The sequence below is a fragment of the Oncorhynchus clarkii genome, chromosome 7, assembly GCF_045791955.1.
Source record: "Oncorhynchus clarkii lewisi isolate Uvic-CL-2024 chromosome 7, UVic_Ocla_1.0, whole genome shotgun sequence".
Lineage (NCBI taxonomy): Eukaryota > Metazoa > Chordata > Actinopteri > Salmoniformes > Salmonidae > Oncorhynchus > Oncorhynchus clarkii.
In genome coordinates this window covers 47,485,110-47,512,647 of record NC_092153.1, presented here as the reverse complement: position 1 = coordinate 47,512,647, position 27,538 = coordinate 47,485,110, and the positions used below count along the sequence as shown (strand labels likewise).

General features: G+C 42.4%; 1 protein-coding gene across 1 annotated transcript in view; it reads left to right on the top strand.

Moving 5' to 3' along the window:
- The first annotated feature begins 1,035 nt into the window (after positions 1-1,035).
- LOC139414288 (chemokine-like protein TAFA-1) overlaps positions 1,036-27,538 on the top strand; it is a 267,404-nt gene continuing 240,901 nt past the window's right edge. Inside the window, exons 1-2 of the mRNA XM_071162197.1 lie at positions 1,036-1,402; positions 10,403-10,536. Coding sequence (XP_071018298.1) covers positions 10,413-10,536 — 124 coding nt within the window. The 5' untranslated portion in view covers positions 1,036-1,402; positions 10,403-10,412. The remainder of the gene's footprint in view (positions 1,403-10,402; positions 10,537-27,538) is intronic.

The window sequence follows — 27,538 nt, the reverse complement described above, 5'->3', positions numbered from 1 at the left end:
GGAGTTAGGTGGTCTATCCCCTATTTTACACACTCAATTTCCTCCTATAAACACTGTTGGTTGGTTTCCTTCTGCCTGACTGTGGACTAGCAACAACAACACGAAAACCAATGGACATCTATGCCACTGAGCCAGCAGATTCAGTTTGTGACTGAACATCGCGTGAATGCTCTCTCATTACGCCAGCTGTGGCAGATGCAACTTTGTTTGGGAGGTGTGAAACGGCAAGAGGATCTGGGTGCTAAACAAAGCCTCAATGCCACCACAAAAAAGGGCAAGCCAGCAAAGCAGCCAGCGCTGGATAATGTGGTGATTACAGAGCTTGGATGAGGCAAACTCCCTTCTATTAAAAGCATCATGCTCTGAGCATATTTCAATCTCCGTTTAAACGCTGGATGGCAATGAGTAAAACCCCTCACCCCTCCTCCACACCCTCTCAATCCCTCTCAACACACACACACACACATACACACACACACACACACACACACACACACACACACACACACACACACACACACACACACACACACACACACACACACACACACACACAAAGGGACACACACCCAGTGACAAGCATTCCAGCTGTAAAGCACAGAGCATCATGTCTCGAATGAAGGGGGGTTAATAGGCATGCTTCATTAGATGATAGTCTCGATGCAGAAGTGGGCAGTCTTGCTTTAAGACATGTGATCCAGCTCTCTCACTCTCTCTCCCGCTCTCCCTCTCTTTCTCACCCTCTCTCTCTTAGTCTCTCTCTCTCTCTCTCTATGGACATTCCCTCGCTCTCCCTTTCGCTCTCTGGCTGGGCTGTATTGTAATACACATATAGACACTACTTAGTGCTTTGGAAAGAGGGTTGAGCCTCACACACACAACCAGAGCAGCTTCTCAATGGGGGGACGGAGCCAAGAGGAGACAGAACTATCGTTCCGCTGGAGCCAATCTCCGTCCGTGTCTGAGAAGTGAGGAGGCAAATTAACTCCCTGTCGTCACGAGAGGGCTTTTATCCTCACAGTAGTAAGAAGAGAGAGAAAAGGAAGAGGGAGAAAGAAGGAGAGAAAGGAGCTGCTGTCTGCGCTGATATAAAGGTGACCTGAGCAGCTTTCCATCCTGTAAACCCTGGCTAGTTTGTGACAGAGTGTCGTGGCTGTGAGCTGAGGAGGTTTCTGGTGACTGCACTCTCAGGATTTCAGACGGACAGTGAGAGGAGGGAGCCGAAACAACAGAGCTCCTCACCCTCTTATCCTGCAGCGCTGTGCTCATTTACACCTGGATCTTTGTTGGGAAACCCTGGCCTCAGACTATGGATGGATTTAAGACAGTGTTGTGAGTCTGTTGGACAGACGGTGATACCGACAGCCGGGCTCTTTTTCTTCTGACCAGACAGACCACTCAGGTAAAGGGTTTGGGGCTATTCTTTGGGACTCTGTTAGTGCTTTGTGATTATATTCTGTTCCTTTTGAAAATATACTTTCATTTAAAACAATCGGATTATGGAGCTCTTTTAAGATAAGGTTTAGCTGTCATGTTTGTAAGAAGTGGAAGGGCTCCAGGAGCCACTGTATTAAGATGACAGGTATGGGCTGTGAGCAACAGACAGGCAGAGCATGTGACATGACCAGCATACATGTGTTGGATTGAACTGCTGTATGGTTTAATGAGGAGGGTAGGCTATGCACATTCCAGATCTGGCGTGTTTTTGGACATTTCCTGTTGTCTGATATGCTGAAAGTGCCATGCAGTTCTAAGTAGGGCAGAGATGTCAGTCTTATGCTGCTACTTATGGAACACAATAGGCAAGGCTGTAACATGCAAATGTTCTAGCCCAGACTATTCTTTATTCATTTTAATGCAAGGCTATATTACAAACAGTTATTAGTCTTAATTGAGAGGTGAAATTGACACATGAAATCCATATCAAGTCTATTCTATTGACATTTTTCTACAGGCTATCCTAAGCTGAACCGTGTCAAAGGCATTTACTTACCATGTAAAATTGCGCCTTTACAACCATGTTGTAGGGAAAGCTGCACATCAGCATGAAGCCTATCTTGTGCAGAGACTGTGCACAGGTGTGTCCGAGCAGGGGCCATTGCACTACGTGTTTCGTCTAAATTGGCCGGACATTGGATGCTCGTAAGAAAGGCAATGTAACATCTATTCCACAACCATCAAGGCCGATATAAATCAATGGTCTAATTAGACCCAAAGAGACAACCAAATGGCTCGTTAAACAGGTGCTAATGGCCAATCCTGCATGAAGTGCGCATTGTTTTTCTTTCATAAAAAAAACAAAGAGGTAGGGATTCAAACTAAAAGTCATGTGTAAATGAATTGCTTTACATAGCACTGACATGGTGATTTTTATTTTTTCATGTGGCTACCATTAACTCGTGAAAGTTTACATTGAAATTCATAGGCCTAAGCCTGTGTTGTCCAAATATCTTTCTGGGTCTCCTCTCCATCCATATTCTCTTGCGCTGTCGGTCAAGACAACATTCCTTATTTGACATGAATGCATGCTGACAGTCCAAGAGTTGCTCAAAGCTGAAACGAAAGGAGGGGAGGACGAAAGAGCAGCTTCTTCTCTTCATGCCGTTGTTCAGGCTAAAGATTCCGTTTTTTTTTCAGGAACAAGGCAGTTTGCCAGAGAGAAACAGCACTGTAAAAAGCATTCCCTGGGGAACAGTTCACATTTCCACAAAACTGCGGATTACAGCGGATTTATTGCAGGAGAGGGGATTACAATATGCCGTTAATAATTATATGATTAATTTCTGCTTGTTGAATATTCAGTAGGCTAGTCTCAATGTCATTTCAGGGTAGAGGAAGGTCTACTTTTTCTCAAACCGACATGCACATACCAAGTTTCTAGCCTATAATTTGGAGAGAAAATAATCTAGATAGGCAGCTACACAGCCAGAGTATGTGATAGCAACAGAATAGCCTAAATAGACTACATGTGTAAATGATTCCCCACTTCAAATAGTCTTTGAAGCAATTGTTTTCACAATTTATAAATGTGAAACTCTTATTCAGTAATAACTCAGAAGTGGTGTAAAACAGGCATTATAGCTGACTAAGCACGGACCGACTCCGAGGTCTTTTGGCGGTCTGTTTTGTGGGGACCGGATGTTTTGTGGGGGTCTTTTGATGCGGTCTGGACCGGCCTTGACTTCACAACCAATCTGAACTAATCATAGACCTAAAGTACCATTAAAAAGTTTGCAAACACCTACTCATTCAAGGGTTTTTCCTTCATTTTTTTATATTTTCTACATTGTAGAATAGTGAAGACATCAAAACTATGAAATAACACATATAGAATAATGTAGTAACCAAAAAAGTGTTACAAAAATTAAAAGATATTTGATATTCTTCAAAGTAGCCACCCATTTGCCTTGATGACAGTTTTGCACACTCTTGGTATTCTCTCAACCAGCTTCACCTGGAATGCTTTTCCAACAGTCTTCAAGGAGTTCCAACATATGCTGAGCAGTTCTTGGCTGCTTTTCCTTCACTGTGCGGTCCAACTCATCCCAAACCATCTCAGTTGGGTTGAGGTCGGGTGATTGTGTAGGCCAAGTCATCTAATGCCGCACTCCACTCTCCTTCTTGGTCAAATAGCCCTTACACAGTCTGGATGTGTGTTAAGTCATTGTCCTGTTGAAAAACAAATGATAGTCCCACTCAGCGCAAACCAGATGGGATGGCATATCGCTGCAGAATGCTGTGGTAGCCATGCTGTTTAAGTGTGCCTTGAATTCTAAATAAATCACTGACAGTGTCACAAGAAAATCACCCCCACACCATCACACCTCTCCCTCCGTGCTTCACGGTGGGAACTACACATGCAGAGATCATCCGTTCACCTACTCTGTGTCTCACAAAGACAAGGCGGTTGGAAACAAAAATCTCATTTTTGGACTCATCAGACAAAAGGACATATTTTCACCAGTCTAATGTACATTGTTCATGAATCTTGGCCCAAGCACGTCTCTTCTTATTTTTGGTGTCCTTTAGTAGTGTTTTTTTGTAGCTGGTTGAGAGAATGTCAATAGTGTTCAAAGCTGTCATCGAGGCAAAGGGTGGCACTTTGAAGCTACTTTGAAGAATATCAAATACAAATATATATTTGATTTGTTTAACACTTTCTTGGTTACTACATGATTCCATATGTGTTCTTTCATAGTTTTGATGTCTTCAATACAATTCCACAATGTAGAAAATAGTAAAAATAAAGAGTGATGAGTAGGTGTATTGGTGTGTCTGAATAGGTGTGTCCAAACTGTTGACTGGTACTGTATATGTTTGGTTCAGATTTCATCCTGTCCGGCCTTGATTTCAACATCCACAGACATACTGTCCGGACCGGCCTGTATTTGGCCAAAACATGGAAGTCTGTCATTGTTTCAGATTTGGTCCTGTCCATACCAGCTTTGATTTGGCCCAAATATATACGTCTATAACTGATTCAGATTGGTTCGGTCTGGACCTGACCAAATCTGATCCAATCATAGACATCTATGTTTCACAAGTTTGAACAGCACAGTGCAATAGAGCACAGCAGAGTACACTACATTACAGTAACGTATAGTAAAGAAACAGAGTACAGTACTGTAGAGTACAGTACAATACAGTAGAGCACAGTAGATTACAGTAAAGTAAAGAAACCGTACTGTACTCTACTGTGCTCTACTGTGCTCTAGTATGGATGTGCATCTTTCCCCTTGAAGACGATTAGATTCGTATCTAGATACTGTACACGGGCTCCGATTCAATACAGGAATGATTTGCTTTTGTTTGAAACGATTCAGTGCAATTCGGTTTGATTCGAGGAATGAATCAATGCGATTTGGTTCGATGTGATATGATCCGACACACTAACATTTGTTGCATAAACACATGTGTGTGTGTGTGCGTGCGCGCGTGTGTGTGTGTGTGTATGTGTGTGTCTGTGTGTGTAAATTATTTAAATGTCTATGGTGTTTGTAAGCACCTGAGATGAGCCATAAGGTTGACTGGGCATCTACAACCCCACTATCAGATTAGGGGGAGCAATGTATAGGCTACTTTTTGTCCACTTTTGATCTGAAATCACCATCCCCCGCTAATTAACTTGTCGTTTTTGCAGAGTAAAAGTAATTGAGCTGGTAATGTATCAATATTTATCTTAAGAAATTTGCTATGACATAGCAAATGAATTGATAGAACAAATCAAATGGTTTTGACCATTTACACATTTTTACTGGAGTGAGATTCTCTTTTCCTGCATTGACCATGCAGTGCGGCTCACAAAAGTGATTGCTGTCCTAGTTATGGAATTATCAACTTTACCCTGTATATCTAAAAATGACCATATACACTGATTGTTTAAAGCAAAACTACCAGAACTATTGCTCATGCTGAACCTGAACAATCAAAACAAAATCAAATGTGTTCACCGTGGGGACGACAATGGAAATGGTCAGATGACGCAGATGCTAAGCTACAGGACTGTTTTGCTAGCACATATGTTCACCACATCAGTCACTGGCTTCATCAATAAGTGCATCGATGACGTCGTCCCCACAGTGACCATACGTACATCTCCCAACCAGAACCCATGGACTACAGGCAAAATCCGCACGGAGCTAAAGGCTAGAGCTGCCGCTTTCAAGCAGTGGGACACTAATCCGGACATTTACCACTATGAACGCCAAAGAGGGATACGGATGAGCCAACACAGGAGCCGAGGTAAACAAAGCTCCCAGGTGACTAAAAGCCCTGTCCGCCTCAGCTGTCCACTGCAAACGCACCGGGTCCCCCTTCAGCAGTGAAGTGATGGGAGCCGCTACCTGACCAAAACCCCAGATAAGCCTCCGGTAGTAGTTGGCAAACCCTAAGAATCGCTGCACCTCCTTTACCGTGTTGGGAGTCGGCCAATTACGCACGGCTTCAATGCGGTCACCCCTGACGTGGAAATGCGATACCCTAGGAAGGAGACGGACTGTTGGAAGAACAGGCATTTCTCAGCCTTGATGTACAGGTCATGCTCCAACAGGCGACCAAGCACTTTGCGCACCAGGGACACATGCTCGGTGCTCCTGCAGCACCACGGGAAACGCAGGAGAGTCAATATGGAAAAAAAATAATTCTCAGTGTGACCCCCTGCGTCACCATGCCCAAAGGAGGGGTGACCTCCCTAATTAACCCTGACCCTAATGGTCGACTATCTAAGGCGTGAATGGGGAAGGGCACATCCATGGGAACAATGGGGGTCCCTAAACTATGAGCTAACGCTCTATCAATGAAATTCCCAGCTGCGCCTGAATCTACGAGCGCTTTATGCTGGGAATGCGGGGAAAATTCAGGAAAAGTGACAGACCCAAACATATTTGCAACAGAGGACTCTGGGTGAGAATGGTGCCAGCTCACCTGGGGTGACGCCAGAGTACCCTGCCTGCTGCCTCGATTCACAGAGGAACCAACCCGGCACCGACCAGCAGTGTGACCTCTGTGGCCACAGATGGTGCACGAGCGGAAACCCCCTCTCTGGGTTTAGGAGAGGGGCTGCGGGAGGATGGAACCACCAGACCCAGATCTGGACGTCCGCGATGGTCCAATGCCGCATCTCCCTCTCTCCACACGCGTTGGCCCACTCCAGGGCTTTCCTGGTGAGGCACGAGATGAGGGCAGACACCCTCTCATGGTCCGATGGAGCTGGGTGGACCGTGGCCAGATAGAGCTTAAGTTGAAGGAGGAACCCCTGGCAGTTGTCAGCACTCCCGTCGTACTCCTGTGGCAAGGAGAGACGGATCCCACTGGGCTCAGGCGGGAAAGGGGCGCTCAGGAGAGACCCCGGTTGTGCTGGTGGAGGTGCTGGAAGACTTCGGCGGAAGTCGTGACAGTGAATGTGACAGACGGGAACAATAATAAATATGTTGTAATTTTCATTTGGCTCCTCTTTCCTAAATTAAATTCAAAAAAGGTAATATTATTGTGATAATGCTGGTCATAGAATCACAAACCCCAAAATATGCATTTTCAACATCCGTAAATGCCATATTTGCAATTTTTATTCAAAACTGAAAAGGTACCTGATTTCATGGTCCGGAAAATACGCATTTTCAATGTCCGGAAAATAAGTCCTTTCATCTTTCATTCAGATCTGAAAATTAACCTGATTTCAATGTCCGAAAAATATGTATTTTCAACATCTGAAAAATACAGTATGTATTTAAAATGTCAGATAAAAAAAAAAAATTCACCTATATTTCAGAATCTAAATTCAGCCAATTGCAATGTCTTTTCAACTTAGTTTTGCTTACTGGGAGGTCTCTTTAGGTCTGCCGATTCTTTGCCATTTATCAATACTATAACAAAAAAACTACCAAGAGGACAACACAATGGCAATCTGTGCCATACTACGGTCCAAACGTGTTTCACGAACAAGGGAGAAAGCGAGAAGGCGCTGGACATCAGTCTTTCAGTTGAAGGTAGGTCAGGTATTTTATTTTTCTGCAATTGATCAGTGTTCAGCAGTCGACTTGAATATAAAAGGTGTCAATATTTTTATTTTTTATTTCACCAGGTAGGCTAGTTGAGAACAAGTTCTCATTTACAATTGTGACCTGGCAGAGATAAAGCAAAGTAGTGCGACACATACAACAACACAGAGTTACACATGGAATAAACAAACATACAGTCAATAACACAATAGAGAAAACATTTACATTGTGTGTAAATTAGGTAAGATAAGGGAGGTAAGGCAATAAATAGGCCATAGTGGGGAAATAAATACAATTTAGCAATTAAACACTGGAGTGATAGATGTGCAGAAGATGAATGTGCAAGTAAAGATACTGGGGTGCAAAGGAGCAGAAAAACAAATAACAGTATGGGGATGAGGTAGTTAGATGGGCTATTCACAGATGGGCTATGTACAAGTGCAGTGATCTGTGAGCTGCTCTGACAGCTGGAGCTTAAAGTTAGTGAGGGAGCTATGGGTCTCCATCTTCAGTGATTTTTGCAAATCGTTCCAGTCATTGGCAGCAGAGAACTGGTATTGTGAAGCTCAACAAAGTCACATATAGATGATTTGAACATACTGTGCAACAAAATTACTTGAATAGGATTTGTACCACAAATGCTGAAACGTTAGCATTTGGAAACAGTGCCAAATAAACTAAACCAAAGCATGGATTGCTGTTTGTGGAAGATTTTGGCAGATTGTGGTAAATTGCGTCATTCTGGCAACACTGGCTAACACTCAAATAACATGCCATAGAATTATGTGGCACCCAGCAAGCAGTGCTGCAGTATGCCACAACTTTTAAAGGAAGAACCACGGTATCTTTCAACTATGCTGTGTTTAATATACAATTTGAATCTATTTTATCAAATATAATCCACAGATTGAGAGTTAAAGATAAAGACTTTTACTAAGAGTATTAGTATATTATCACCTGACCGACCAGGTTTCTCCAGATCTCCCAACAATTTTTTATTAATGTTGTGCTTTTTCAGCTTTTCCCGAACCTGAGACCGGAAACTGGTTACCTGAGGGCTATACCAGAAGAAAGGGTATATTCTTTCTGTATCCTCACCACAAAAGAGAGCTGCGATGATTGTATACTCTAAATATTCAACATTTTGATGGTGGCAAGAACAATAGTTTTAGCTGAAAAGCACAAAGTCTTAAACCTTGCGTCATTTTATATCACTGTGCCATAAAATCGGTACATAAAAAAATCTCTTCCAAGCTATTTTGCAATCTGTATAGCACAGCTTTCAACATTCTGGTGTTCAAATGAAACTGGTATACTTTTTTGGGGGTAATGCTGTAATTAATTGGCTGTAATCTTGGATTGAGCAGACCTTCCCAACAACTCTGATAACTCCATGAAATACATAATTCTACCCTTCCAATTTACTATATAATTTACAAACACTCTGAGATTGTTTATCAGTATGGGACCAGGTCACTTTTACAAATGAGGATGTGGAAAATCTACTGAATGACTGGGATGCAGTTTTGGAAGGCTGTAGTGAATTCAGGACCGAGCATGTTTCACAATGGAATTATGAGGAGAGGAGGTAGTAACACCTGGAGAGGCGGAGTTATTATTCACTGTGAGGAAGGGCGAGCGAGGCGTGGGTCCATATGTCGGCCTTCAGCATCCGTTAGGCGATCGTTAAATGAATGGCCAAGGCGTCTCATCATACCTTTATGTGTGGAATGGAAGCATACATTTTGGGCCTTTATATTTTGAGTTGGTAGGCGACAGTGTGTACATGGTGTGAAGATGATGATCAAAATTGGTTGATTTGTGATCTTTGGTTTTAGTAGTGTCTATTTTCCAATTGCACAGTGTTGTTTGGAACTCATAAAATAGGTCCATCGTTGGAGAGGTGACTGTGTTGCGGGTAATATCTTTGCTACACATGCAACTCTAGGAATTGAATGGTCTTGTTTTCTCTGTAGCTACCCCATACACAAGTCTGGGATATTTTTTTGTCTCTGAGTCATGTCACAATAATGTTCTGTTCTCATGTAGTATGGTGATTTTTGACAAGTTTGACCTTGTCCCTTTCTCTTCAGATAGAGTTGTTTTGATTGTCCTGGGATAGCCCTCCCCATGTTGGCCATGCCGATCAATGTTTATACCTGTTTTTTCTTCTAAGAGCCACTGTCCCTGACTTCACCTCTCCTAACCTCTCTCATTTGGTTTGTGTTTCTTTTCAATATTCCTTCCATGTATTTTGTGGGTCACCCTCCATCACCCCCTCAGTCTTTTCTATCTCCTCCATTAGACACCCTCTGCCATGTCTCTTTAACCCCCTCTCAGTTCCTCCTGTAGCTGCCCCTGCCATGTCTCTTTAACGCCTCTCAGTTCCTCCTATAGTTGCCCCTGCCATGTCTCTTTAACCCCCTCTCAGTTCCTCCTGTAGCTTCCCCTGCCATGTCTCTTTAACCCCCTTTCAGTTCCTCCTGTAGCTGCCCCTGCCCTGCCATGTCTCTTTAACCCCCTCTTAGTTCCTCCTGTAGCTGCCCCTGCCATGTCTCTTTAACCCCCTCTCAGTTCCTCCTGTAGCTGCCCCTGCCCTGCCCTGTCTCTTTAACCCCCTCTCAGTTCCTCCTGTAGCTGCCCCTGCCATGTCTCTTTAATCCCCTCTCAGTTCCTCCTGTAGCTGCCCCTGCCCTGACATGTCTCTTTAACCCTCTCTCTGCCTTCCTCCTGTAACCACTCTGCCACCCTGCCCTGTCTCTTTAACCCTCTCTCTGCCCTCCTCCTGTAGCCACTCTGCCACCCTGCCCTGTCTCTTTAACCCTCTCTCTGCCCTCCTCCTCTAGCCACTCTGCCACCCTGCCCTGCCATGTTGCTTTAACCTTCTCTTTGCACTCTTTCTGCAGCCGCTCTGCCATGTCCTGGTTCCTGGGCCTGTGGATTAGCCTAGGCTTCCTGCTGCTGTGCCAGGCCACACTGTACGAGACTATCCAGCAGCACCACGTTCCGCGGCCCGGACGCAATGCCATACAGATCCTGGGTGAGCCCCTGTCTCTGTTCTGTCTGCCACATCACATGCTACCCAGTACCCAGCCAGTCTCTCAGGGGAGCTCTCTGAGAAGTGTCAGGGTATAATAATGCTATGTTACCATTCACTGTGTCCCTGGTGGATACAGTGAGAAAACAGTCTTCTGTCTTTTTGTAATAGCGATGGTTTTTGATGGTGGTTTGAAACCACTATGGTAGCTACTGTGAAAAGAAGAATAGTGCCCTGTGGTTACATTCGTTTTTGTGCTTGTTTGTTTCTATAGATGCTAGCATGGTATAATGGATTGTTTGTTTCTATAGATGCTAGCATGGTATAATGGATTGTTTGTTTCTATAGATGCTAGCATGGTATAATGGATTGTTTGTTTCTATAGATGCTAGTATGGTATAATGGATTGTTTGTTTCTATAGATGCTAGCATGTTATAATGGATTGTTTGTTTCTATAGATGCTAGTATGGTATAATGGATTGTTTGTTTCTAAGGGTTCATTGCTTATGGCTCCAGCTCTACATACAGCACCAGTCAAAAGTTTGGACACACCTACTCATTCAAGGCTTTTTCTTTATTTTTTACTATTTTCTACATTGTAGACTAATAGTGAAGACGTCACAACTATGAAATAACACATATAGAATCATGTAGTAACCAAAAAAGTGTTAAACAAATCAAAATATATTTTATATTTGAGATTCATCCAAGTAGCCACCCTTTGCCATGATGACAGCTTTTGCACAGAGTTCCCACATTTGCTGAGCACTTGTTGGCTGCTTTTCCTTCACTCTGTGGTCCACTTCATCCCAAACGATCTCAATTTGGTTGAGGTCGGGAGATTGTGGAGGCCATGTCATCTGATGCAGCACTATCAGTCTCCTTCAGCCAGTAGGTGTGTTTTGGGTCATTGTCCTGTTGAAAAACAAATGATAGTCCCACTAAGCGCAAACCAGATGGGATGGTGTATCGCTGCAGAATGCTGTGGTAGCCATGCTGTTTAAGTGTGCCTTGAATTCTAAATAAATCACCAACAGTGTCACCAGCAAAGCACCCCCACACCATCACACCTCCTGCATGCTTCATGGTGGGAACTACACATGCGGAGATCAACCGTTCACCTACTCTGCATCTCACAAAGGCACTGCGGTTGGAACCAAAAATCTCAAATTTGGACTCATCAGACCAAAGTACAGATTTCCACCGGTCTAATGTCCATTGCTCGTGTTTCTTGGCCCAATCAAGTCTCTTATTTTTATTAGTGTCCTTTAGTAGTGGTTTCTTTGCAGCAATTTAACCATGAAGGCCCGATTCACGCAGTCTAATCTGAAGAGTTGATGTACAGATGTGTCTGTTACTTGAACTCTGTGAAGCATTTATTTGGGCTGCAATCTGAGGTGCAGTTTACTCTAATGAACTTATCCTCTGCAGCAGAGGTAACTCTGGGTCTTGAGCTGTTCTTGCCATAATATGCACTTGGTCTTTTACCAAATAGGGATATCTTCTGTATACCACCCCTATCCTGTCAAAACACAACTGATTGGATCAAACGCATTAAGAAAGAAAGAAATTCCACAAATTAACTTTTAAGAAGGCACACCTGTTAATTGAAACTGGTTGAAAGAATACCAAGAGTGTGCAAAGCTGTCATCAAGGCAAAGGGTGGCTACTTGGAAGAATCTCAAATATTAAATATATTTTGATTTGATTAACACTTTTTTGGTTACTACATTATTCCATATGTGTTATTTCATAGTTTTGATGTCTTCACTAGTATTATACAATGTAGAAAATAGTAAAATAAAGAAAAACCCTTGAATGAGTAGGTGTGTCTAATCTTTTGACTGGTAACTGTATAACTACTTTAACTTCAATGTTGTTTTTATTGATATTCTGATACATTCTTTGGAGTAAATATTTTTTGCTTGGAGTTGATTGTAAATGTTTAAGCTCAGCTGCAGCTGCTGTTTTGATCAGAGGTTGAAACTCCCCCTCAGCCCCAGATAGACAAAGAGCACTTTTTAACGGGAGAGGATTCTCAGTGTGGGGAAAGAGTGACTGCAGCATCCTGAATCTATCAGACGAGCTGCTTGGTTGATACGTAGGACAAGCTCTAGGCTAAACTCCCCATCAGTATGCTATGAGTGCAGGCTGCTTTGATCACAGTGGCTCACATGGAAATTACAATGATGTTTCTCTCTCCCTCTCTGGAAACATTCAACAATTAAATCCAGTTCATTGTCGACTGTGGGGGCAAAAGGGGAGGGTGCCAGTGAGGTGGGTCTGATTTTCCCCGTTTATGTGGCAGTAGACAGTGGTGGAAAAAGTACCCAATTGTCATTATCGAGTAAAAGTAAAGATTCCTTAATAGAAAATGACTCAAGTAAAAGTGAGTCACCCAGTAAAATACTACTTGAGTAAAACTCTAAAGGTATTTGTTTTAAAATATACTTAAGGATAAAAAGGGAATATAATTGCTATAATGAATCCGCCAGATCACAGACAGTAAGGATGACCAGGGATGTTTTCTTGATAAGTGTGCGAACTTGACCATTTTCCTGTATTGCCTAGCATTAGAAATGTAACAAGTACTTTTGGGTGTCAGGGAAAATGTTTGCAGTGAAAAGTAAATTATTTTCTTCAGGAATGTAGTGAAGTAAAAGTTATCACAAATATACATATTAAAGTACAGATACACCCCCAAAACTACTTAAGTAGTACTTTAAAGTATTTTACTGACGTACTTTACACCAGTGGGAGTAGAGTTGTGGCGTTCATTCTCTCCCCAGCCATGTGTCTTTGGCAGAAACAGGCTGCTTTAAGCTTTTAACAATGACTCGCTCCCCGCAGCTGCTGACAACAACAGTATTCCAAACCCCTTTCACCAGGAAACCAGCTGCTGACAACAACAGTATTCCAAACCCCTTTCACCAGGAAACCAAATCCCAACACCTGTTAAACATTGATGCTATCTATCTGTGCTTGTCTCATTCTCCGAGCCATGCTGCACCATGGAGTGAAACACCAGTAATTGAAGCACAAGGCCCAAAAAAGGCATTTATTTCTCCGATGTGATGTCAAGGCAAGTATGTTGATAACGAATTAGCTTTTTAACACGAGAACCGCCTGCACCTAGAGAGGTCAGCTAAGTTAAGGGTGAGAAAAATATCCTCCTGTTCTAGTTTTGTGAAGGTTATGGTCAGCGAGATCAGCTCACACACACACACACACACACACACACTTATTCTATCCTTGTGGGAAACTACAAGTAATTTCCATTCTGAGAGCAGGACTGTTCAGTCTGAGAGTAAGAGGGCTTTGTCTGGGGGCAGGAATGTTCAGTCTGAGGGTAAGAGTGTTTTGTCTGAGGGCAGGAATGTTCAGTCTGAGGGTAAGAGTGCTTTGTCTGAGAACAGGACTGTTCAGTCTGAGAGTAAGAGTGTTTTGTCTGAGGGCAGGAATGTTCAGTCTGAGGGTAAGAGTGTTTTGTCTGAGAGCAGGACTGTTCAGTCTGAGAGTAAGAGTGTTTTGTCTGAGAGCAGGAATGTTCAGTCTGAGGGTAAAAGTGTTTTGTCTGAGAGCAGGACTGTTCAGTCTGAGGGTAAGAGTGTTTTGTCTGAGTGCAGGAATGTTCAGTCTGAGGGTAAAAGTGTTTTGTCTGAGAGCAGGACTGTTCAGTCTGAGAGTAAGAGTGTTTTGTCTGAGGGTAAGAGTGTTTTGTCTGAGAGCAGGACTGTTCAGTCTGAGAGTAGGAGTGTTCAGTCTGAGGGTAAGAGTGTTTTGTCTGAGAGCAGGACTGTTCAGTCTGAGAGTAAGAGTGTTTTGTCTGAGAGCAGGACTGTTCAGTCTGAGTAAGAGTTTTTTGTCTGAGAGCAGGAATGTTCAGTCTGAGGGTAAACGTGTTTTGTCTGAGAGCAGGAGTGTTCAGTCTGAGAGTAAGAGTGTTTTGTCTAAGGTTAAGAGTGTTTTGTCTGAGAGCAGGACTGTTCAGTCTGAGTAAAAAATTTTTGTCTGAGAGCAGGACTGTTCAGTCTGAGAGTAAGTGTTTTGTCTGAGAACAGGACTGTTCAGTCTGAGAGTAAGAGTGTTTTGTCTGAGGGTAAGAGTGTTTTGCCTGAGAGCAGGACTGTTCAGTCTGAGAGTAGGAGTGTTCAGTCTGAGGGTAAGAGTGTTTTGTCTGAGAGCAGGAGTGTTCTGTACTGTGAAAGTGGATGATTCTTGGCACAGAAGAGCAACGGATGCATTTATTGTTCAGTGTGCTATGGAGAAGATTGGGATGGTCAATCAGCAGCATGTACTCAGTGAGTACTGTCACTGGCTTATTTTCAAATTCTAGAATGATAGAAAGGCTAAGTTAAGCTCAGGCTATCTACAACTAACAGTAATAAAGCATTACAATAATTGGCAATGACACGTTACAATACATGCAGTATAATCACTATTGGATGTGTTGACATTCACTATCATAATCAAAAACCACTCCAAATTGATGTTGCCTTTATGTTGGCCGGGTGATGGACACTTTTTGTTGTTGTTGTTTTACTGTACTTTCAAGGCCTTTTAAGTGCTCATCAATCTTACTCATGTGCATACTGGCGTTAACCGATCTAACGAGAACTGCTTTCTCGGAATTGAAATGCTATGATGAATATTTGTATTAGAATTGATTTTATAATCTTAGGATGCTCTCTGGTTTCAGCAACCAGACTATGTGATATAAATATACTGTATACAGTGTGTGGAGACAGACGAGAGTGAGATCTCAGATTGATGAACACTTTGGTTTTATGCTTGGCTGTTTTCTGGAATCAAATACAATTTAATGGATAGTCATAATTGAATAGGAGAAACGTTAAACAGAATTCGACCGGGATGCATCATATTTACCTGACATAATGCATTACTCTGTAAGATGCTTTCATCTGGTTACATACATGGTTTTGATGCAGAGAACATTGTAAACATTTTTTTTTTAAAGGAACTTTACATGGTTACGGCTCAATGCCTTTTAAGATGGCTACAACTTTTGGCAGTCAATACACAAAACAAATAGCTCTGCGTGTGAGTGGTTGTGCTTCTGCCTTGTGGGCTGGACTCAGTCAAACTTGCCTTTGACGCAGTATTTCTGTTTACACAACTTCTGGCCTTGTACACACGTCACATATTCAGAATATTGCAATATTGCCTAGTCTATATGCATTGTTTTCTAACAAATTGTTTGACTGACAGGCATGTGTTCTGTGCCAAAAAGAAGCCTTGAATGAAGGTAGTGTGGATCTCGATATGAAGGCTGATTTTCACACTGGCTACCTGAGCTCTCTGGCTGAGTGAGTGAATGGTGCAGGAGCTCTCTGTGTTCAGATGAGGGTGTGGACATATCTCTGCACAGGGGAAGTGAAGGTCATGTTGAGCAAGGTACAAATGTAATCCTCGAGCCTGTTCAAGCATCTAACAATGTTTGAAAAAACGGCTTATCCCCTCCTGCAACAGCCAGCTGACAGAATGCCACTGTGCAGTACATGCATACCGAAAATATATGAGAGAGATAGGGGTTTTCAACCTCCATTTCTTTCTTTATTTGAGTATTTCAGTGACAAATATGCTGGTCAAAGTTGACGCTGGGATTGAGTAACGAGTTGCCTGACTGCTCCATCACCTACTCAGGAAGTGGCGCCGCTGCCTTCCCATGAGCCTCTGCTCTGTGGCCTCCCCTGCGCCCCCCCGCGCCAGGAAGATTGATGGCGCCCTGATTCTGGGCAGCCAATTCTAGTCTCTCAAGAAATAATCCACTACATTGACAGATGAGGGGAATGTGACATGACATACAAGCCCAGCTCAGCTCTCTCCTCACCTGCCAACCAGCACAGTAGTGCCAGGAACATTCCTGAAGAAAGCAGGCTGCTGCTGTGGATTTTACTGGACACTCTGCAGCCCAAAAGAAGGGTCAAACTGTAACATCCAAAGGTATATGGATAGTTTTTGTTTGCAGGAGTCAGATTGGAATCAAACATTTCTTTACAGTCAGTGTTATGTTCAAATGCCACTGAATATTTAATTGTTTCCCTTCCAAATAGAAGTGCATTGTCATTGTGTCTCCTATCAATGCCCACAGGGAGGATATTGAATACAATGGCGAGGCAGTCGGTTAATGATAGTGGCAGAACTGTTTAAGGCGCCCTTAGATCTCTGAGGGCACTAGCTGATTCCCATTCCAATGTAGGCTACAATATTATGATTTACAGTATCATACACCATTATTAGTTCTGATGGAGATGTCTTCAGCTGTCTTTTTGACGAAACAAATATGGTGTTATCAGACACAATTAGAAGTCAATTGTTTGTTGCAGTGTCGGTGCTAAACTGTCTCTCATTGTTGATTAAATCAGCAGAACTGGTGACAGACAGGTTAGCCAGTTGTTTTCCACATTGTACATGAAGATGCAAGCAGCCACTATGTGTGACTGTGAACTAATGATGTGATTAAGAATCACTTGATGTGATGATGTGATTAGGAATCAAAACATATATTCAGAGGGAAATTGTGAGATATAGGCTGCTTCACGAAGTGGGAGGCTGAGGACTTTGTTTTGGAGCAATTCATGCTGATTTTTTTTTATGGTTTATAGCATAATGTGAATAGGTCATGAATTCCACATTGAAGCTAGTCTCTCATAGAACGATTATGTGTGTAAACCGAGAGAATCTGTCAGGACCGAACAGGATGCATCAGATAAGGCTAGCAGTAGTTCCAGTGTTTGGGTTTTTCTTCACTTGTTATTTGGTCAAAGCATGATTTCGAATTTTGGAAGAGGAGGGGACAATTGACCCGTAACTTGCAAAGAGAGAGGGTGGAGATCCTCGTTCCGATTCCGCTCCTTGTTCTAGCATTTCTTGATCTCTTCTCTTAACATGTATCGACCCAGAACTTACTCAGGCAGCCAACCAATTATGTGATACTTTAGTTCTGGGTTAACCGAGATTTTACTGCGACAAACATGGCTTACCGATAGCATTTATAAAATGGTTAAAATTATTAACCTATTCACAGATGATTGGAAGGTGCTTTAATGAGATTCATGTTCAATGTACCATGTGATATGCAATACTCCCTCAGTCTGGGAAAACTCTTCAGGCATAAAAAAAACATGAAATTACTATGATTATCCATCATGACATAGAAATAACCACATAGCTAAATTACACTATTAAAATGGATTCCTAATCACATTATTAGTTCACAGTAGAAATAGCTGCTTGTATCTTCATGGACAATGTGGAAAACAACTGGCTAACCTGTCAGTACTTTCACCTGTTCTGCTGATTTAATCAACAATGAGAAACAGTTTAGCACCGACACTAGATCAAACAATGTACTTCTTATTGTGTCTGACAACACTATTTGTTTTGTCAAAAATGACAGCTGAAGACGCTTCATCAAAACGAATAGTGATGTATGATACTGTAAATCTTCATTTTAAAGTAAGCAATAGCAGAAAATGAAATGTCAACCGATAAGAAGAAACCTATGTTATGATGATGATTGACCACCCTCGTAACTGTAAATGTTGTGTTGAGGCTTTTTATATGACCAATGTCTATGATTCTGACATCTATTTTGTGGTTTACTTTGACGTTTTCTGCTGTGGGGTCTTTTCTGTAGGATGAGATGTCTGAGTGTAGGTGGGTGGGTTGGTGAACCTTGGGACATCTATGTTTTGGTAAATGAGGACTGGATTGAATTTAGTAAACTTACATTTTTCCATTGCCATGAGGATGGCTAGCTCAGAAGAGGGATGGTTTTCCTGTTTGGAAAACATAGAAATTAGCTACACTATCAAGTACACAATACACCCTTGTAGTTTTGCATGCATTTTACATTCAGTGAAAACATGAAAGAAACATACACTGTAATCTCACGATAGTGCTCAAACCATATTTAAATTTTGTCAACATTAATGTAATCCAAATGACTGGTTCACTTATGCAGCTTCCATTTACACGCTTTTTCAAACTGCCAAAGGAGCAAGCAAGCAGATTTACAACTACATACATACTACCCACAGGCAAATAACATCTCACTATGAGTTTTCGTGTTTTTGTTTGGCCATTGATCTGATTAATTTCACACCCACTTGTAATTGCATTAATTAATCTGTTCGTGAATGGATGGTGGAATCAGAATTCAATTAAATTCCGCTCACTTGAATGAATGGCACTTGATCCGATTTGAGCAAATTGGTTAAAAAGGAAACATTTGATCAGGTTGGCAGCAATGTGTCAAGGACTTCTCACCACGATTCACTGAAAAAGAGTGGTCTCGGTAGATTCAATTCGTACCGTGGTGCGGTTCGCTGATGGTGAGAACGTAGTCCGGACCAAACACAGGAAAATGACCATTATTATTAGTTGTTTGACTATAAGCATTTTATGAAATGTACACAGCATCATAACTTGAGATCTCTGAAACATTATGTGAGTAGCAACGCATTTATGAGTGAATCCAATGCAGATTAAGGGAGACGGGGGCTAAACCGGAGATATAGGCTACTAAATATAGAGTGGTTATCTAATATAATATTAGAGTGGCTATTGCGTGGTTTCCTCCCGCATGTTGTTTCAAGACCAAAGCTAAAGTAATATCAAGATTGGGATACACAAGTAATGCTTCTTGGTCAAATAGCCTTTACACAGCCTGGAGTTGTGTTGGGTCATTGTTCTGTTGAAAAACAAATGATAGTCCCGACTACCTCATGAAGCTGGTTGAGAGAATGTCAAGAGTGTGCAAAGCTGTCATCAAGACAAAGGGTTGGTTACTACATGATCCCATGTGTTTTGATGTCTTCACTATTATTCTACAATGTAGAAAATAGTACAAATAAAGGAAAACCCTTGAATGAGTAGGTGTGTCCAAACGTTTGACTGGTACTGTACATAAAGGAATATTAGTGGGAATATAGCCAAAATATAATTAAGAGAAAGGAGTATGGAATGTATTTGAAAAGCCAATGTTTTTTAAATACAGTGTCTATTGTGAAATTGTTTTTTTTACTTGATTGGAGAAAGAAAAACACTAACGTGGCCAGTACGGTGCAATAAACCTGATTGAACTATTTATGGAAAATATATACACAATAATACATATAGGAGCAAATCAGTCTGAATATCAGGACGCACAACTACAACACTTTTCGACTACTAACTAATGTGCACATTGCATCTGAAACCGTTCTTTAGAGATTGCAACCACTCTATCCCCACGACAAGTGTGTTTAGGGCTCCATCTGCATTCATTCCACCTGGGCCTATTGACCCAGCTGTGGATTCAGAAAGTATTCAGACCCCTTGACTTTTTCCACATTTTATTACCTTACAGCCTTAATCTATTCAATTGTTTTTTGTGTCTTTCATCAATCTACACACGATATCCCATAATGACAAAGCAGCGTTTACAGCCTAAGTTCTTCTTGGGTAAGACACGTTTGCCACACCTGTATTTGGGGAGTTTCTTCCATTGTTCTCTGCAGATCCTCTCAAGCTCTGTCAGGTTGGATGGGGAGCGTCGCTGCACAGCTATTTTCAGGTCTCTCCAGAGATGTTCGATCGGGTTCAAGTCCGGGCTCTGGCTGGGCCACTCAAGGACATTCAGACACTTGTCCCGGAGCCACTTCTGTTATTGTCTTGGCTGTGTGCTTAGGGTTGTTGTCCTGTTGGAAGGTGAACCTTATCCCCAGTCTGAGGTCCTGAGCGCTCTGGAGCAGGTTTTCATCAAGGCTCTCTCTGTACTTTGCTCCGTTCATCTTTAACTCAATCCTAACTAGTCTCCTAATCCCTGCCGCTGAAAAACATCCCCACAGCCTGTTGCTGCCACCACCATGCTTTACTGGTGCCAGGTTTCCTTCAGACGTGATGCTTGGCATTCAGACCTAAGAGTTCAATCTTCGTTTCATCAGACCAGATAATCTTAGTCTGAGTACTTTAGGTGCCTTTTGGCAAACTCCAAGCACGCTTTCATGTGCTTTTTACTGAGTAGTGGCTTCCGTCTGACCATTCTACCATTCTACCACCAAAGGCCTGATAGGTGGAGTGCTGCAAAAATGGTTGTCCTTCTGGAATGTTCTCCCATCTCCACAGAGGAACTCTGGATCTCTGTCAGAGTGACAATTGGGTTCTTGGTCACCTCCTTGACCAAGGCCTTTCTCCCCTGATTGCTCAGTGTGGCCTGGCGGCCAGCTTTAAGACATGTCTTGGTGGTTGCAAACTTCTTCCATTTAAGAATGATTGAGGCCACTGTGTTCTTAAGGACCTTCAATGCTTCAGAAATGTTTTGGTACCCTTCCCCAGATCTGTGCCTTGACACAATCCTGCCTCAGATCTCTACGTACAATTCCTTCAAACTTATGGCTTGGTTTTTGCTCTGACATGCACTGTCAACTGTGGGACCTTATATAGACAGGTGTGCCTTTCCAAATCATGCCAATCAATTGAATGGACTCCAATCAACTTGTAGAAACATCTCAAGGATGATCAATGGAAATCAATTTCGAGTCTCATAGGAAAAGGTCTGAATACTTATGTAAATAAGTTATTTCAGGTTTTTTTTGTACATTTCCTAAAAATTCTAAACAAATATTTTCACTTTGTCATTATGCGGTATTGTGTGTAGATTGGTGTGTAGATTAATCCATGTTAGAAAAAGGCTGTAATGTAACAACATGTGAAAAAAGGGAAGGGGTCTGAATACTTTCCCATTCTACTGTATGTACTGCAGACTGGTGCGTAAAGACATGTCCAAGCTAGTGGCCTCTATACCTTATGTAAAGAATAACATTACCCGCTCGGACCCACTGGGCACACACTCATTGAATCAATGTTGTTTACACTTAATTTTAATGAAATTACGTTGAACCAGCATGGAATAGACAATGAATTGATGCCTGTGCCCAGTGGGAAGCCTTTATATGTCCAGAATGACACCTTTATAGCCATCCACACAGCGGACAAGGGAGGAATTGTACAAGACTACGCTTTGTATAAGACTGAAGTACTGAGGGAACTGAATGATCAGAGGTTCTATAAGAGACTCACTACATTCCAACAGAGCAGCTTTTGGCTGTAATTGAACAGACTGTCACCAAGGGCATGCGTAATGGTGATGTCACCTAAAGAGAACACTGATTATTGGTATGTAAAAACAGTTCCACACAGGTAATCTCCATTCCCTAAAATACTGTTTAATTAGATAAAACCCCAAAGGGACAGGACAAATATTCTTTGTGATATCAGACCAGGTTTGGAAGAAGGCATGAAGATCTCTGATCGGCTTCAAATGCCCTGATTGATAAATATGCCCACATGTATTATGACACTTTTGTTTACCAAAGACCTCACAATTTAGACAATAGTTAAACGTCTCCCCTCTAATAAAAACGACTCCATGTCTTGATTTGCACACTTTGTACAAAACAATAAAATGCAGTGGGACAGGATATTTCTAAATGTAGCTCTTTATTAGCGAGCTATAATTGGCATGTTCACGTGTCTCATACCATGATCAACGGAAGATGACCTCATCACCTGGGTGGTCTTAACCAATCAGAGCGCAGTAATATATGCTATGACGGTAAAGTGCATCCAATTATAATTCAGTATGTTTACAGATATGAATATTACATCCCCCTTCTTTAAAATAATACAAATAAATGTTCAACATATTCTAGCATTTCTTTTGAATACATGCTCTGTAGTTTGAACTCAAGGTAAGTAACAATTTATACTGCATACTGCACCAACTGAATCAACATAACAGACTCTGAAACAATGATTCAGCATACTTTTGAACGAAGGATTCTCAGCAACTCAGCTTTCACTGTAGCAAAGACATCTTAACATTTCAAACAAATACAATACCAAAGCATTTCAAGTCAACTTTTCAATAACACGTTTACAGTCTGGAACTCTTTTAGGGCAGTGATCTGCCTACACCCTTTGACATTTCACAGGTCTAGGACAGCTCTGGGCTTGGCCTCTCTTCCTGACCTTGTGTGACATGCTTCTGTGTCAGTCAACAGTTCTTGTGGTGTTGCAGGTAAGTATGGTGTATGTTGTGCTGTGTGTGTGTTAAGGCCACATTCTCTTTCAGGGGAACAGTTAATCTCTTCAGTGTGTTGTTCTTTTGTGTTAAGTAGGTGACGACGATTCTGGCGGTACACCGGTCCTTCTGTTGTGCGGACGTGATATGAACATTCAATGTCAGCTGGCTGTATGACGACTGCTGGCTTTCAGTGGCCATGCTCCTGGATTGTAACTGACTCTCCGTCGTTCAGTGGTGGCAGTGGTCTCGCTGACCTGTCGTAGTATCGCTTTTGTTGTTGATGTCTCTGTGCACGTTTTTCATGCATTTACTTGTATCTGACGACCTCAGGTTGCAGCTGCTCGTTGGTGCTGGGAAGGTTCGAGCGAAGTCTGCGGCACATCAACAGCTGGGCTCATCAACAGCTGGGCTGTTGTCAACTGGAGTGTTGCGGTATTCATGGAGATTTAGCGATCTGCACAGATTTTTCAGCACAGCCATTACTTTGAGGGTAATGTGGGCTTATGGTGACGTGTGAACTCCTATGCTTTTGTGAAGGATTCAAACTCATTTGATTTGTAACAGTGGCCATTGTCAGATATTAAAGTCTCTTCAATGCCATTCCTGGCAAAGATTGCTTTCAGCTTGTGTATCACAGCTGCAGATGTGGTGCTGTGAAGTTTGTCAAGTTCGAAGTATCTGCTGTAGTAGTCAACTGTTACGATGTAGTCCTTGTTGTTCTAGGTGAACAGATCGGTTGCCACGACTTGCCAGGGTCGGTCTGGGATTCAGTGAGGTAACATTGGCTCTTTGGTGTTTGAGGGGCCTTGTTCAAGACAGGTGGGACCTTTACCAACAATGTCCTCTACTTGTTTGCACATTCCGGGCCAAAACAAAATGTCCTATGCTCTCTGTTTGCACTTTTCCATGTCCATGTGTCCAGCATGGATCTTTGTCAAAATCTCTTCTCTGAGACTGGTAGGTATGATGATTTTCTCTCCACAGAAAATCATTCCGTTCTTCTGTGATAGTTCATCACGATGGTTCCAGAACTCTGAGACACTCAGAGGGCATTTTCTTCTCTCCTCATGCCATCCATCCTGTATCACTTTCCTCAGCTGTGTGACAGCTTTCCTGGCTGTCCTTGCAGAGGTGCAATAGCTTTCCTGTCCCTGCTCAGATCTCCTTCAGTTTTATGTCACTAACTGGTAAGTTCCTGTACACAGTGTGCACTTGCATGTCCATGCCTTCACTGAGGCTGATGTCCTTCTAGGTAAGAAACTTCCTGGAGAGTGTGTCTGCGACAGGGATGTATTTGTTTGCCTGGATGGTGAGTGATTGTGAAGTCATATTTTTGTAGTTGAAGGATCATTTTCTGTAGCCTTGGAGGGGCTGCGGATAGCGGTTTCCTCATGATTGACATGAGGGGCTTGTGGTCGGATTTCACAATGACTTGTCGTCCATATACTTTCTGATGGAAACCAAACATCCGAACAGAATGGCATGCAAGCTCCTTTTCGATTCGATTTTTCGATTTGAGTTGATATCAAACTCCATGAGAGATTTGGAAGCATTGCCGATGGGATTTCCTTCTTGCAGTAGCACTGCACCTAGTCCATACTTCGACTCATCCGCTTGGAGTCTGAGCGCTTTGTTGGGGTCGTAGTAGGCAAGGATTGTTTCTGGTTCTCTCGTGATCAATTATTTCACTCTCTGGAAAGCAATGTTGTGTTGCTTGTCCCAGAGGAACTCACTGGACTGCTTTAGCAGCTGACGCAGAGATGCAATAGCATTGCAGAGGCTGGGTGCGAACTTGGCTAAGTAGTTGACCATGCCATGCACTGTTTTCAGCTCTGCACAGTTCTTTGGTGGCTCCATTTCTTTTATGGCTGAGAAATTATTTGGATCTGGCTTGATTCCATTAGCTGTGAGAAGATGTCCGAAGTAGTTGACCTCTGTAGCGCCGACTTCTCTTCTCGGGGTTGAGCCGGACTCCTCTCTCATGGGACCTGTTCTGTTGTGTTTCTCTTTGGTTCGACCATAGACAAGGATGTCATCCACAATTGCCCCAACTCCATCGATGCCTTCGTACACTTCTTCGATCTTTTGCTGAAACTCGTCTTGGGCTGAGATAATCCCAAAAGGCAGGGGACAAAACCTGTAGCGTCCAAATGGTGTGTTGAGCGTTGTAAGCTTAGATTACTCTTCTGTGAGCTTGATAGCCCAGTAGCCTGATCTGGCGTCCATGAAGTAGCTTGCTCCCGCTAGCTTGTGTGTGATGCCATCTAACGTCGGGGGGGAATTTGATAGCCTTGTTTTTCTTGGGCCGAGACATACTCTGAGCTTGTCTGTGCGTGGTTTCTCCACCACCACTAACACGTTTGCCCAATCTGTCAGTTCTGTAACCTTGGTGGTAATGTAAGATTGCTCCATGCTCTCCAACTCTTTCTTCAGATGGGCGCGGAGAGCAAGGGGAATCTTTCTCGGTGGGTAGACCACAGGGGTTTCGTCTGGGTCAAGGTGAATGGTACATGCTCCTGGGAATAGTCCTATTCCTGTAAAAACATCAGCAAACTCCTCCAGTACATTGTCTGTCTCTACTGGTGCTGTCACTGATAAAACTAGCTTGATGAGGTCCATGTCTAAACATGCTATAAGACCTAGCACTGCAGGTGCTCTAGTGTCAACAATGTAAAAGTCCAACATCATGTCACTTTCCTTGTATTTGCATTTGAAAGTGCATGTGCCTTTTACTGGGAGCTGTTCACCACCATAACCAGTCAGTCTGCACGTGGTGGGCTGTAGCTCGTACTCAGATGTCAAGCTGCGGTACTTATTCTGAGGAATAATGTTTACTTGTGCACCAGTGTCTAGTTTGAGCTTAAGCTCTGTGCCTTGTGTTCCTATCTCAATGTCAGCAAAGGCTTGCTCTGTCTCTGATATTTGATTTTTCTGTGTCACTGAATCAATAAACAGTTCATCCGCATTTGACTCTTTGATTGACATTTAATCATCACTCACTGTGTGTACTGTTTTTTCAGCTCTGCACACTTTTGCAAAGTGATTCCATTTGCCACATTTAGTACCCTGTTTGCCTTCCCTGTTTGTATCTACAATATCCACATGTTTTGGGGTGTTTTGAGTCTGTGTCATTCTGTTTTGTTGAGTTCTGTCTCTCTTTGCTCTGAAGCGCTCCCTGGGCACCGGAGCATTGATGTCTGCCTGACTGCGTGCACTGCTTGTTCACGTGATGCGCTCGTGCTGCCGCCGGGAAAATGTTTTTCATCTGAACCTGGGCTAGCTCGTGAGATCTGGCTATGACGATAGCTTTGTCCAGCGTTAGCTCAGACCCAACATTCAAAAGTTTCTCTCTCACTCGCGGTGAGTGTATTCAAAATACAAACGGTCCCTGACCATCTCATCCTTTTTTGCATAATCACAGTCTTTCACAAGCAGACACAGCTCAGTCACAAACTGTTCAAACGATTCGCTAGCTCCCTGTACTTTCTCATCGAATTTGTCGCTAGCTCCCTGTACTTTCTCATGGAATTTGTCCCTAGCGAAAATCATATTGAAAATCATGCTGGCCTGTTCACATGTCTCATACCATGATCAAGCGAAGATGACCTCATCACCTGGGTGGTCTTAACCAATCATAGCACAGTAAAATGCATCCAATTACAATTCAGTATGTTTACACATATGAATATTACACTCCACACAGCATTATTGCCCAAATAATCCATGCGCACCTCAGAAATGTTTTGCCCAGTAGGTGGCTTTTGACTCAAGACTGAAATAACCTAGTAGGTCTTTGTAAGCCTACACAGAATAGTAAGTTAGTAATCGTGTATTATTATTATTATTATTATTATTATTATTATTGCTAATACTGCATGAGGCTATAAAACTGCCACACCAGTTGAGCACGGTGATTAAATTGATTTTTTCTGTTGTTGTGAACTGTAGGCTATAACAAGTTAAACTTTTCAATTGAAGGCCTATCACAAACCTTTTTTTTATAGGCGATTCCGGCAGGCTAATAAAAACATGTTGTTCATAAACCAGCCTATTATCTCTGAAGTTCATTCATTTATTGTTGATGGATACTTTAACTGTGCGTTTAGGCAACTGTTAAAGCGCTCACATAGGCTACTTCTCTTCCAGAGAGCTTGAGGTACCTAGTCCTACCAGTAAGTGCGGTCTAAGCAGTTCCCTTATGATATCACATTACCGCCCTACATTAATTCTATTGATGGAAAACCCTTGTTTACCTCTTGTGTCGCACAGATTTAATTCAACATTTAATTCTAGCTCACAATCAAGGATTACTGTGTATTCCCTCCAGAGGTTTGGAGTGTAGGCCTATATCTATTTAGCCTTTTAAATAGGCCTAATGAACCCTTTGGCACATACAAACACACATGTGAGATCATCCTACAGCGGTCCCTGCAGCGTACGCTCAAACTAGTGTGATTAGAACATTAGAACATCTAGTTATGATTGACACAGCAGTCAGCATTTGAAACGGCCACACTGTTTTTTCACAAAAACATCTTGCGCAAACACAGTCTTTGCAAACACCACTTGAAGCTGGAATTTCACTCTTCTTTCATTCACTCTTCTGACTGTCCATCAACTCTTGGCTGAACCCTACACTGTATGTCACAGCCACTAACACATATGCCTGGAATTCAGACATCGTTACCCAGCAGGAGAGTGGTTTAGTTGCTGTAGCACATTCAGAGATCAATTTATAGCCAGTAACCTAAAATAATTCATAGATCTGAAATAAATAAAAAATTGTGTTTGTGATAGACAGACAACATTACTGAGATGAAAGGCAAGTTCCTATCGAGTTCAGAAAGCTATGTTAGAGCTCTGTGAGACGTTCACAGTGATGGTTGTCACACCCTGACCTTAGAGAGCCTTTT